The sequence below is a fragment of the Zosterops lateralis genome, assembly GCF_965231275.1.
Source record: "Zosterops lateralis genome assembly, chromosome: 2".
Taxonomy (NCBI): Eukaryota; Metazoa; Chordata; class Aves; order Passeriformes; family Zosteropidae; genus Zosterops; species Zosterops lateralis.
In genome coordinates, this window is record NC_139763.1 from 13,956,634 (window position 1) to 13,970,073 (window position 13,440).

The 13,440-nt window shown below is 40.5% G+C and overlaps 1 protein-coding gene across 2 annotated transcripts in view; it reads left to right on the forward strand.

Moving 5' to 3' along the window:
* Positions 1-13,440, forward strand: part of PCYT1B (phosphate cytidylyltransferase 1B, choline) — a 39,986-nt gene that overhangs the window by 7,499 nt on the left and 19,047 nt on the right. For both annotated transcript variants that reach the window (XM_083884906.1, XM_083884907.1), the window contains exons 2-5: positions 4,922-5,021; positions 6,323-6,439; positions 9,578-9,729; positions 10,631-10,709. In XM_083884906.1, the coding sequence (XP_083741032.1) occupies positions 4,922-5,021; positions 6,323-6,439; positions 9,578-9,729; positions 10,631-10,709 (448 nt within the window). The remainder of the gene's footprint in view (positions 1-4,921; positions 5,022-6,322; positions 6,440-9,577; positions 9,730-10,630; positions 10,710-13,440) is intronic.

A 13,440-nucleotide genomic window follows, 5' to 3' on the forward strand; every position in this document is an offset into this window, starting at 1 on the left:
TTTCAGTGAGTCCTGCCTGGATCACTGGCATGCAGAGCTCCTTCTGGCCGTGCCAGGGAAGCAGGCTCAGGGACATGAGTTGTCAAGGGTCATATTTTGCTTTTAGCTGGTGTTCATGGAGGTTGAGGTGCTTCACTGGCTACTCTTTCACATGAACTCTGCTTGACTTGGGGCCCATCCTTACCTCTAGGATGATTTTGTTTTCTAAATAATATGTTCCAGTTCAGTCAAAAGTCATGGCTGTCATGCAGGAATCTTGTCACAAACTTCTTTGGCCTTTTGCAAATATTAGACTAGATTACATAGTAATTGTTCTAGTTTCCTAATCTATGAATCTCTACATATATACATCATTATGCTTCTTGAAAAGGCAGTGGAAGCTGCTTTTCTTCTGCAATATCTTTAATTTGTAATTGCATCTTGCACTTAATTGCTGACTTAATACTAATGATGAGCAAAGTATATTTGATTGAAGATAAAGCCCAGAAAGAGCAACAAAGATAATTTGAAATGCTTGCAAACAGAATGCTGAAGTTACTGTTCTTATAAGGTTAGTTTGCCATATTTTTAGTTTACATCCACCTCCCTGAGTCAGCAGAACTGTGAGAAAACAGGCTAGACTGATATGGGCATTGATATTAGAACTGTTTGTAAAAATTTTACCAGGGAACAACCACCAATAACATACAATTACAACTTAAATGCTCATAAATTTACCTGTTTGGATCGAGGTTACTGACCCAAACAGGTAGGAGACAGCATGGTTTTTTTTTTTGACAATGTTTGCTCCCTGAACCTCTAAGGGAAGACCTTGGTAGTCCTTAACACAGCCTTTCAACTTATAAAAAGTGTTCATGCCTCAGAAACTTGGCACGTACTTACTTTTCAATAGTTTTGATAGGCTTTTTTCTTAAATATTCCTTGAAACTCACATCAGTGTTTCCTGCTCTGTAATTATTATTTCCCAACATCAGGAGCAGGTTCCCAAGATAATCATTCCTCATAATGGTAGACCCTACCCATGTGATTTGTTGCAGTGAAATCACTTTTCTGTTTTAAATACTGCCTCTGAGACAAAAGGTGGTTACAGCATCAGACCTCCCACAGAATTTTCCTGCCGGTTTAATTCTTTCATAAGCACAGGCCCAGCCTGCTTTATCGAGTGTTGCCTCTGTAGCTGTACTGGTTTGTGGTCTGAAATTTCATTGACCTTTGTTGATGGCAAAATCTTAAATGACAATACAACTTTACCATGAGGAGGAGACCAAGTACTGTAGTTGCATGAATTAAAAAAAAAAACAAACAAACCAGTAGCTCCTTCCACTAGCTGTGTTTTCTACAGTCACCCTGCAGCAGAGTTATAAAGGCAGGTGTACTGTGGCTTGGCTGGGTCTACATTTGCCTGCTTAAAAGAATGTTTCTGTCTTCCTTGCTGCTGTGTAAAAAACCCAGCCCAACTACCAAACATACAGAAAGGAAGCAAATAATAATACGACAGGCTGTAAGCAAAAGAGAGGATGTGGAGGTGCTTGTGTTCTTGACCTGTTATTTCAGTGGTAGGACTCCTCTTCCTCTACAAATCACCACCTTTCCTTTTAATCATTAGAAACACAAGCATGAGTGTTTAACATTACATTCTATCATTAGTCTTATGCCTAGGAGTGAAGTTAAATGGCTACAGTAGCCCAGGAGACTGTGAAGAGTGACAATAAAAAGGCAGCATCAAGGTACACTTGAAAATAAGGTGCTTCTATAGCTGTCATGTAGGGTTTCTTCATGAAGTGTGCTGGCCCCAGAACCAGCTCAGGGCTACCAGGCACACTGTGCCCTCTGCTCTGGGCTTCTGTCTCACCCAGCAGAGCCGTGGGTCACAAAGGCGTTGCTGGTACGTGTGGAGCTGTGAGGTGCTTGCTGGGAAAGCCACTGTTATCTACCTTCTGTCTTTTAATGTCCTGAAGTTTACTGAACATCATTCAGTTCTTTTCCAAATTTCCTAGAAAGCAAGTAAGACAGTTTTTAAACTTCTCATAGAATGAACAGCTTCTAATATGCAAGGGTTACTAAATGTAATGATTTCCCATACCTTCATTTTACTGAATGCTGTATTTTCATTTCTGGGAAACAGGACTCTCTTATTGCTACCATCTTCTGAAGTAAATATCATTAATAAGTCCTAGTATTACAATGACTTCTCCATTTGTGACATGTGATAAGCTTTCTCTCACATACTACTACAGGATGGTGCAGGTCTCAGGAGCTTACCTTGGTCCAAAATACAAGAATATAAGACTACAATGCCTTATATTCTAAGCATTTGCATTTGACTAATTGCAAAATGCAGATGCCTAGAATATAAGGAGGGTAGAGATGAAGGGAAAAATCTATCAGAGAAAGACAGAAGTACAAAGTCTTTGTCTAATCATCTAATTATTGGCAAAACTGTAGCAAACTTCCAAAAGAACTTTAATGGGTTAACTAAAATGAAAAAGCTGCTATATAAATTACTTGCTGTTTTCTCACAATTCTAATTGTTACCACCAAGAAACTGGAAAGAATACAAGTAATTACATACAAACGGAAAAGGTTTGATAAAGTATTTCTGGGTTTTAATAATTTCTTGAAATATTTTCTCTTATGGGCTTATATAGAAACCAAATGGTCTCATTTTACTCATAAGCTGTTTTTGTTAAGCTTAGCAATAATTTTTCTAGGACAGATAAAACAAAATAGTAGTGAGTAGTAATTTGGAAGCTATTGCTATAGATTTCCTTTGATCTGTCAGCACATGGTGTTTATGCTTTTCTCTGTGTGGCTTTGACAGAATATGCTGATTTTTATCTATTACATTTGATGTATTTTCATATCTAGTAACTGAGAGGTCAGAGAATAAAGGGGATATTGACAGGTCTGGTTCTAAGCCCTGATCTGTAAAGTGAGCTTTAATGATGAACATTTATAAAAGCTGGACTGATGGGAAGCTAATAGAAGTTGTTCTCCATTGAGCAGAGACTGAAAGAAAAATCTCAGTGTTGCAAAGGTGGTTACATGGATGAAAAGCACCACTGTGTTTGCCTGGGGGGAAAAAGAGATATCTTCCTGCAAACCAGGCCTATTTTCTTCAAATAACCTCTAAGGAAACAACCTCTGGCAAGCTAGGAGCTGATTACCACTTGCAGGCCTCAGACCATAGCCATTATTGTTTTAACATTTCTGCCTTCCTCTTTATCTCGGCAGGAACCAGGCTGTATGGGCTGCCGTGTAACTTGACCTTGCTTGGAGATAAAAAGACAGATTAGCACCCAGAAATAGCAAAGCCAGAAGCAAAAAGACAGTATTTAGAAAATAAAGGAAAGAGCTGGCACTGTATGATTATGTGTAATGTTCTACAGTGTGCAGCGTGGGTGGCCTGATGAACAGTTCCCCTCCGTGAAACCCAGACAGAAACTTGGGCTTGGTCATAGTTTCTCCATTTTTAACCTTGTCTGTGGAGAGATGCTGTGATTTTCATGATGAAAATGTTAATGATGATGACTTCCTTTAACATTTGAGAGTATGGAAAAAAAAATGGAAAGAAAAAAGAGGAAACTTACGTAAAATTGCATTCCTTGCAATAAATGAAACGAACAGCAAATCAGCAGAAAGAACTGGATATGAATCTTTAAGTGTTTATTGTTGTTTTACTACTGTCCTCTGAGCTTTCCATGCAACAAACCAGTGAGCCCAGAGATCAGCAGCAATTAGGCAAGACGTGCCTTAAAGTGTCTCAAGGATGCTAAAGAATGCTAAATGCTCAGTGATTAATCATTCAGTATCAAAAAAGTGAAAAAGCAGTGTACAGGCAAAAAGGGATGCTGTTATGATCACCCATGGGTACTCAAACTGGTGTGACAACTGTGCATCAGATGGTCACTGTCAAAACCCAACCAAGCCACAGCTGCACAGCCATGAGCTCCCAGTTAAATCATGGTGGAAGCAGAGTGACAGATTTCCTTCGGCTTTTCCCAACCACTACTTTGTCTCAAAAACAAAGCAAACCAAAACTCAGCTATGTTTTCGTAAAGATTTCAAGCCAAAAGCTGTAGAAGCGTGTTTTTTTTTCCCTATCAGACCATATGGCAGATAATAAATATCTGAGGGTCTGATGGCTGATAACGTCCTACATAGACATGGGCAGAAAATACAAATTCAGTAATCAAGTTTCCTGACAGATAATGCCACGTCAGTCTTCACACATCCTCACACTGTCTCATATCTTTAGGTTATAAGCTCCTCAGAGCAAGTACCCTTGTGGCACTCTGATCACAGTTAGAGTATTTTAGTACTATTACAGAATGTGTCAGACCAGAAAGGAGTTGTGGCTCAGTCAGCTCTTGGTAAATGGGATTTAAGGTTGCATCCTTGCCTTTATTTTGAATGGCTCCTCAAAATTATAGGAGATTCTGACTATAACCACAACAAAACAACCTCTACTCCAAATTATCTGTACTGATGCTAGTGGCAGGAAAGGGTGCTTGTTAAGAGGTGGCTCATTTGCAGCTTTCTGAGTCCCAATTAGTTTTTCCAGCTGTTACTTACAGGTAAGAGAATACATTTTTCCTTGGCCTTCAAAGTCACTGAACTGCTCACACCATCCAACCTGACTTTGTTCTGCAAACAGAAAAATTGTGTGCCTTCACCCACCTCAAAGATGACCAAGCTTCTCTAACAGAGACAAAGAATTCAGTTACATGACATGTTTAAAAAGCTTCATTTTCCTCACCATTTTCCCTTGTGTGAACTGTGTGACCAAAAAGCAAAAATCCTCAGTGAACAAACGGCATGAAGTCTGGCTACAGCTTTCTGCCACAACTAAATGGTTCTTCTATAACTACCTGGCGGTGAAAATAAATTTTCTTTCTTTGTGCTTTTTTCCTCCTTGCAGACTCTGACGGCCCCTGCTCCATTTGCAGATGAAACAAGCTGTCAGTGCCAAGCCCCCCATGAGAAGTTAACCATTGCACAGGCCCGCCGGGGAACACCAGGTGTGTGGGGAGAGCTACGGCCACAGGATCCTGGGCTTCTTCCATACAAACATCAATTAATGCTATTTGTGCCTTCTACTCAAAAGCAAAAGCCCAATGTCTGGTGCTATCATGTAATGGAGAAGAAACCAGCAACTACAGAGCCATTATGTTTCTATTAGAGAAACAACAAGAGAAAACATTTCAAGTTAGAGTTTGATGTTTTTGTGGATGTTGGTTGGAAGGAAGGCTTGCCATCCCACTCCAGCCAGCCTGAAAATTATGTTATGTAGTAGGTACCTTCTGGATTCTCATCTCATATTGCCTTCTGTGTGCTGGAACACTCTTGTTTCAGTGATGTTCCTGTTGATCACATCAGACCTTCAATGGCCTTAAAGGTTACTTGCCAATTTCTTTCTGGGCATATGTGATTGGACTGGGGAAGCAGGATGATTTCACATGAAGTCCCAAATACATCTTTCAGGCCCCCCATATTTTAAGAGGTTATTTTTAAAAAGTTTCTGTTTACTTATTCTACTTATTTAAAATTAGCTTTTAAAGTATGTACAGATTATAGGAGCAAGCTGCAGCTTTCCAGTCAGCTGTGCAAGGAGCAGTGTTCTCCCATGGACCCCTGGATGTCCTGACTGCAGAGACATATCTCTGCTGTCACTGAAACACAGTCCATGGAGGCTTGAGCTCTGTTGCTTTCATCTCCCCTGTGCTTTTGCTTGGAGGTGGCAAAGCATGTCATTTAAGAAAGCAAGTCCTTTTTCAATCTGGAGGCTGCTGCTGAAGGTGCTGTACAGAAAGAGTTATAACATGAGAAAAAGAAGTTACAGGCTCATTAGAGAGAATAACTTGGGGAAAGTCTGGAAAAAGTGAAGTAAAAGGTTTACACAGAAGAGGAAAGCAATAGATTTTTATAGCAGTAAGCTGTGGAAAAAGTCAAGGCAAGAGGGGAGGAAAGGGAGATGATGGGAAAAAATCCATAAGGCATATCTGATTAGAAAGGGAGAGAGAAAAGAACAAGACATATGGTGGAACTCTGAATGAGGCAGGAAGATGACATTTTTGCTAAATTAAAATATGGGCATGGTGGATTATAATAAATAGGGTAAATCTGAGGGAAAACAGCAGAAAGTACAAAGAACAATGTAATGCGCAGTATCAAAAACTGCAGGTTCACCTGTGGTGCTTTTGAATATCAGAACTGGGGTAAATCTGCAATCATCTGATCTGGGAACAAAATGTCATCCAGTAGAATTAAGTGCAACTTGTTTGGGATCTGAAAAATCACTGTTGTGTTTCTTTCTCCACAGTTGACAGACCTGTCAGAGTGTATGCAGATGGAATATTTGACCTCTTCCATGCCGGCCATGCTAGAGCTCTTATGCAAGCCAAAACTCTATTCCCAAATAGCTACTTATTGGTAGGAGGTAAGATCAGAGTTATTTATTGCACTGGATTTTTGCTTCTGTGCTTCACTATCAGACAGTTATTGCTGTGCTCCCACCCCCAGCTGTTTATACACTATGACTTGAATGCTGCTTTCACTCAGGGGCTTTCTATAGGTGATTTGCCTTGAATTACATCTTACAATTGCATCAATTAAAGTAAAAGTCAAATTCTGCCCTCAGCAGCACAGGCACAATTCCCATTCTAGTTAAAGCAGGTGCCTGCATGGCCCTGAGCTTAAAATAACTCCATATGAATAATTTAGCTTTTTCAGTTATTTACTCAGAATTGTTCAAAGATGGAAATGAGTGAATGAGAACAACCATTATTTATTTCTGGCTCATTGGTCCCTTTGCTAGCCAGGCACAGACCATGACCTCTGCCTGCCAGGTCCAGACCCAGCCTTCAGCATCATCACAGAAGCTAAGTTTGGCCCCTTGTCATTGAAGACCCAAATGTAGGTCATGAGTGGAATGTAATTTCAGTTCACAGGTATCCCCAGGCAGGTTACTTTCTTAATTTTTTTTTTCTTTTTTTGCTATGACTATCTTCTTTTCTTGCTCTATGCCTGGCTAACAGCTGTTCAGCAGTTGGCCTGTGCCAGAGGAGTCACTGGAGGGTGGCTCTTTCCTGCCTAGTTGGCTGTGCAAGCCCTGCTCTCATGAAGCCTCATAAATGTGCAGTTTGGTTCCATTTTCCTTGCACCTCCAGGGTTGAGATATTCCTCGCAGAAACATTTCACAGCAACCTTCATTCAGCTGCTCAAATGCTTTACAGTGAACATGAGTGCAACCTTCAGGTACTATAAGGTGCATTATTTTGCATATTTGTCCAAAATATTTGAGGGGGAGGGGGGGGAAAGACCCAATAGAGAAAAAACAAAATCTCTTTATAAACACGTTTTTTAGTTTTCCTCAAGTTTATGAAATGTGGCAATTCCCATGGAGCTTCCTGTGAGTTAAAGGCCAAGTCTCTTTGTTAGGAAGGAAACATTAAGGATTCTCTGGTTTCCTGCTGAGCCAGACACCTTGCAGAAGAAGCAAGTGGAAGTACAAGACTATGAGGTTAAAAAAAAATGCAAGTTACGTACATTTTGTTACTGTTTTTAGAGGATTAGGGGTTTCCCCAGATAAGGAAAGGAGCTTTGGGGCAAAAGCCTGGCTCCTTTGAAATTCATGGCATAGCTTCACTTTGCCTTATTTTTGACATGAAGGACAAAGCAGCCAGCACTCATCAGCACCTTCTCCCAGCAAGACACTGTGTGTTAGCATGTTTTAAAAATGGACACCTTCCCACATCACATACAATTTGTGCTGCAAAAGCACCAGTGTCATATGTCTTCGTGGGCATCACAACTAACCCCTTTTATTTCTTCTTGTAAAGAAAATTATTTGGACCTAAATTTTCTTTTTTAAATGGACATTTATACCTTCCCAAATCAGTCATTAGAGCAGGATGACAGATTCAAAAGAAGTACAAAGGAAGATACTGTGTCTGCATTGTACACGAACAAATAGTAATCAGAAAATAAAACCAAACCTTTCTTCAGAATTCAAGCAAAAAATACTGTTTTCCAGTAATTTTGGTAGACCTTTTCTTCCAGGAGAGGGTAGCCTAAAGATGTCATAAAGGCTGTAAATAAATACAAATACAGTCTCTGAAGGGATCTTTTTCCTGAAAATGCTTTGATCACCATTAAATTTCTTGTCAGCAGGCATCAAAACTGTCATAATAGGACAGAGTAGCATTTTGCTTGCTGAAATTCATACATATGTTATTATCTGGCTTTGAATTTTGCACAAGCTTCAGGGCTATCTAAGCCTTTCTACATTTTTCTTACTTTGAAAGTCCTTAATGACCATCACAGCAAGAACATCCATTTGAGATCTCAAAAAAGACTGCATCTTTGCCAGCACCTTGCCTGATAGGTTGATGTTTTCAAATTAGAAAGAAGCAGCAGCTGTAGGGCTGCTCTCACACTTCACTGCGGCACTGGTAGTGTTGCATTTATCATTTGTCAAGCACATTTACAGACAAAGATCCAAAGGCACAGGTTTGACCTGTGGTGAAGGACAACCACTGGCAACCCAGCTATAAGTAGGTATCACATTATTCTGTGTGGGGTGTCAGATGACTGTTGTAGCTGTAATGTTGGACAGAGATGGTTGTGGAGAAGGTCACTGGTTTTTACACAATGTTACGTGGGCAGAAAGATAATACCTAACTTTTACAGTCCTTTGGTAATGTGGGTGTTGCTGCCCCTCATTTTAAAAGCAATGTGACAAAGTATTGATACATCTAAAGAGGCAGGATTTCTGGACTTTTAACTCTGCTCATTTCACTAGAGCATATGGTTTCTCCCAGTCCTTTCCTTGGGGCTTCCTTCAGCAACGGTCCATTTGAACATGGCACAAGCCTTACTTCTCTTTCTGTAAAACTTGCTGAACTCATAACTAAGGTCAGAGGCAGATTCCTATAAAGTTGTCTGAGACTTGTTTTCTTTCAGAGTTTATTTAATGAGAAACTGTCCTGCAGTGATTTTGAACTTTGTTGGCAAGTTCACCTTTTAGAGTGTTGTTTAAATAAAAATAAAAAGCAGGAAGTGGAGGCCCAGAGAGGCTGAGGGATCTCCATCTTTGGAAACCCAACTGGACATGGCTCTGAGCAACCTGCAGTTGACGCTGCTGAGAGGAGGTGATGTCGAGTGGTTTTCCTGCCTTGACCATTTTGTGATACCTGAAGTTAGTGAGCATTCTGTGATTATACACGCTGTGTTCTTTGATTGGTTTCAAAGCATTGGCCATCACCCTTGAAATATCACAGCCCATGAAATCCCCACTTAAAAGTGGGATTGATTTACTTTAGCATGTAAAGGATACTGCCTGAGGTATCTTGCAATATCCTACTTGGCCTCTGGCTGCATCTCCAGAAAGAGAAGGTTCTCTCATTATTGCACAGTTGTATCTTCTCCAAGCAGAACTCTCAGATGCCCTGGAATACCCCAAAAATTGCTAAGCTAATCATTAAGTGCTTAATGGATTTATCTAGGAAGAATCAACTCCTGGTCATGCTAATTTTACTGAATGTGGAGCCATTTTGCTCATACTTCTATATTTTAGTTTGCAGTGATGATTTAACTCATAAATTCAAAGGCTTCACTGTGATGAGTGAAACTGAGCGATATGAAGCCCTCAGACACTGTCGTTACGTGGATGAGGTCATCAGAGATGCACCCTGGACACTGACACCTGAGTTCCTTGAAAAACATAAGGTACATTTCTCCCCTGATCTCTCCCTTTCCCTTTGTAGACTGACAGTTGAGAATGAGCAGTTCTGAAATTCTGTTAGGTGGAGCAAGTTATTTAATTCAGTTAATTCATCATTGAAATTAGGTACATAGCATTCCTTGCCTCCATCTCTGTCAGAAAACATTATATTTATTTTGCCTTTTTTTTTTCTCAATATGCTGAGATGATTTCTCTACTGGGATTTTTGAAGGGTAAAATACCACCGAAAAAATTACTGATAAATTAACTTTCAGAAAAGGAGATGGTAAACCAGGAAAGTTGTCACCTGGTGACTGAAGTCCTGAATTAAAAGCGTGTTTCTTATTAATGGCAACAGGTGCAATATGTAAAAATACCACGTGCCCTCTAAAAGGTAGGATGGAGTGTTTTCCATGCTATTGATTGCTTTGCAACACATATGAATCTTAACAAAAGCATAATTAAGTGGGATCTATTTTAGTTGTCTACATCACTGGGTGACAAAATGACAGTATGACAGTACTAGGTATACATGTATATATGCACAGCCCTAAGGACCCAAAATCAATTATCCTCCAAGTTTTTGAAAGCCAAGGCTTCGCCACTTGCTTTTGCAGTAGGAATAAAAGCAGTAACCTTTGTCTTGGGTTTTGTACTGCATATGAGGCAGAGCCAGTCAGAGTGATGTGACGGAGGCAGTGCTTTTGAAGAGATTTCTGGTTTTGTATACAACACAGCAGTTGCAGGTCCAAATCTAAGTACAATACACTAGGTGATGGCTTTAAGATGAGAATGTCAAAAGCAAGTTAGTTGAAGTCAAGAAAAGAGATAACTCTCCATAACAATGCCCCAGTGAACCAGAATTTGGTGATGGTGGAATGCGATTCTTCTTCTGTTCACTGGCAGATTGACTTCGTAGCGCATGATGACATCCCGTACTCTTCCGCTGGATCGGATGACGTATACAAACACATAAAGGAGGCAGGTAAGGGCAACTTCATATTTTTAGCACCTTCCTTTACAGCCTCAGCTCAAATTCTTTTACTGCCTTTTAACCACAACTGCTGGGAGAGAAGGAGTAGAGTTATCACATTGTATTACACCCTAATGGCAGGTACTGCTGACATGAGCAGAAGGAAAACCTCAGAGGACTTCCTTGGCTGAATTCCTGCCATAACCCCAAGGAAACCATTCAGATCTAGCACAAAATAGTCCCATCTGCGTTTTTAAAACAATTTTACAGTGCTTGACCAAGACTTTGGAATGGATGAAAATGAGTTCAGTTCCCACAGCAGCCCAGCCAACTCTAGTCAGTTTTTGATAACCACAAACTGATGCCTCTTTGACACATCGCAGTCCTGATAATAGGCAAGCACAGGCAACCTCCAGGAGCCATTAGGATCCACTTGCACTGAGGGTTCTTTTCATTACACTGACAGAGGGTTTGAATCAGTGTCAGAGTAATTAATTTACCATGACTTCAGCAGTTTGGTTGACTACCATATTACATTGAACAGGAAGATGTGAACTCATTAGAAGTTTGTGTCTCTTCAGTTCAAGGAAGATGAATTAAATTTGAGGAGATAATGTTGAGCCCCTGTTTGCCAGTAGTAGCTATCCTAACAAAGTGAACAGTGTAAGGAGGAGGAATAAATCTCATCCTTCTGCTGCTGCTCCCTGGAGGTGCTGCTTTGAACCCTGCCAAATCCAGCCTCTCTGTTCTGCATAAACATGTATATTGGAGGCTTGAAAAAATTCCAGAGCAATCTGCCTGATGGTAATATGCCATGCAAAGTGACCTTCTCAAACTATACGACAGCTATAGACCAGGTATTGACCTGAGCTGAAGGAATAAGCTTTTTATAGCAGCAGTTCTTGATCTTTTTCCACTTGTGAACCTTCCTGTGGTATCAGACTCACAACCCTCCTTTGGGAATGACTGTTCTATAGTTTCAGAGCCAACGCCAGCTTCCTTCAGTAGGCAGTGGAAAAAGGCCCCTCTGGTAAGAATGGGTCACCAAGGGGCATAGTGCACACGTGCTGGACAGGCAGCTGTTCTGCTTTTCTTCTGTAAGGTGCTGAGTGCACAGGACAACACAACAGGAGCTCTTGATGTCACTGGATCATGACCAGACTTGGTGTGAGAGGGCCCAAACCTGGCACACCCTTCTCTGCTGTGGTTGAGCACAGGCATGGTGCACACATGATGAGAAACTCAAACTTTGCAGACAAGAGTATGGACTCACAGCTTCATGGACTTGTGATCTGTTGTGTCTGTCACCACGAGATACCAGAGAAGCATATTGAGTCTTGTATGACTGAATTTTCTACATATGAACTGGGAATAATGTTAACTTATTTGTGATGAGTTTAGAGATCTAATGCTGTAGTAGTCCCTAATGCTCCAGAGCAGCATTATTACCATAATGAATTTCCCCTTTCTCCTAGGGGTTTTGTTTTAAATAGACCAGTGCTGTTGATGCATTTGCACATTTTTCCGTAATTCCAATACTCCTATGTTTCCAAATCAGGTTGTTGGAGAGCAGAAAAGCAGATGGGAACCAGGGAGCTCCTTGGGTAGATTCTGACGGGCTCCCAATTCCCCACTACCTTCAGTGGATGGGAGGGCGTATGGGCAACCGTGAGCTGGGTAACAGTGCACTGACTAAAACTGGGCACATCTGGGAACAATTAGCTTGGAAAACATGGATCAGTCCAACACGTGAAGCAGATGAAAGGAAAGTCAGTGACTAAGGGTCATGTCCACCTACAGTTCCACTTTCAGCTTAACAAAGGTGGGCTTTGGATTTTGTCCATGTATTCTTGTAACTCCTATCTATAAAGGTTTCTAGCTTGAAGTGGGTTTCACTGCTTCCAAAAATAGTTTCCTGAGTGCTGCAAGCCTGAAAAGCAATGATCAGGGAAACATGTCTGCTCATGATTAAAGTAATCTATTTTTTAGCATAGTATTAATTAGAGATCAGAAAGAAAAAATATCATATAGCATTTAGTCACAAGAGGCTGGTAAGCTTCTTGATTCCTTCTCTGAGTCTTTTTCCAACCCTCTAAAATTAGGTACCAATGCTTGCCTACTTTAAGTGAATGTCTGAAGATTAATTTGCCAGGAGCTATAACACTGTTTTAAGACAAAGCACTACTTTCTTTTCCCAAACTATCTCCAGTCTTCTCTCTCTTTCATCAGCAGCTTCATGTTGCAATTACATATAAGTGAGAGTAATTTTTTTGTAGTCCTAAATAACTACTAAACCAAGGTGTGCTTGCACTATGCTACTACTGCATTTGTGAATTGCATTAACAGTTCAGGTGTTCCAGCCTTTGTAAGAAGTAATTGAAAAGCCACATATATCTCAATTGTGTTGAGGAAAATACAAGCAGTATTGATAAATGGCTGTTTTTTTGGGGACTGATTTGTCAGAGCAGGGAGGATGGTTATGCAGCCACTGGCATGGCTGGATGGACATGAAACACTACCATTACACTTCATCTTCCTGTTATAAACCACTGGCACCTCCAGAGTGTTTTCCAGTTACTGTAATGCATCTTTTTCCTGGCTTTTGTCAAGGCCAAAGCTGGTCTCTTCTACTCAGCAGAACAGAGACTGTCAGATGATGCAGCACAGGAGTAGAAATAAAGGAGAGCAGTAAACCTCCCTGCTCCTTTATATAACATGAAATAAGGGCTGTGCTTATGGAAAG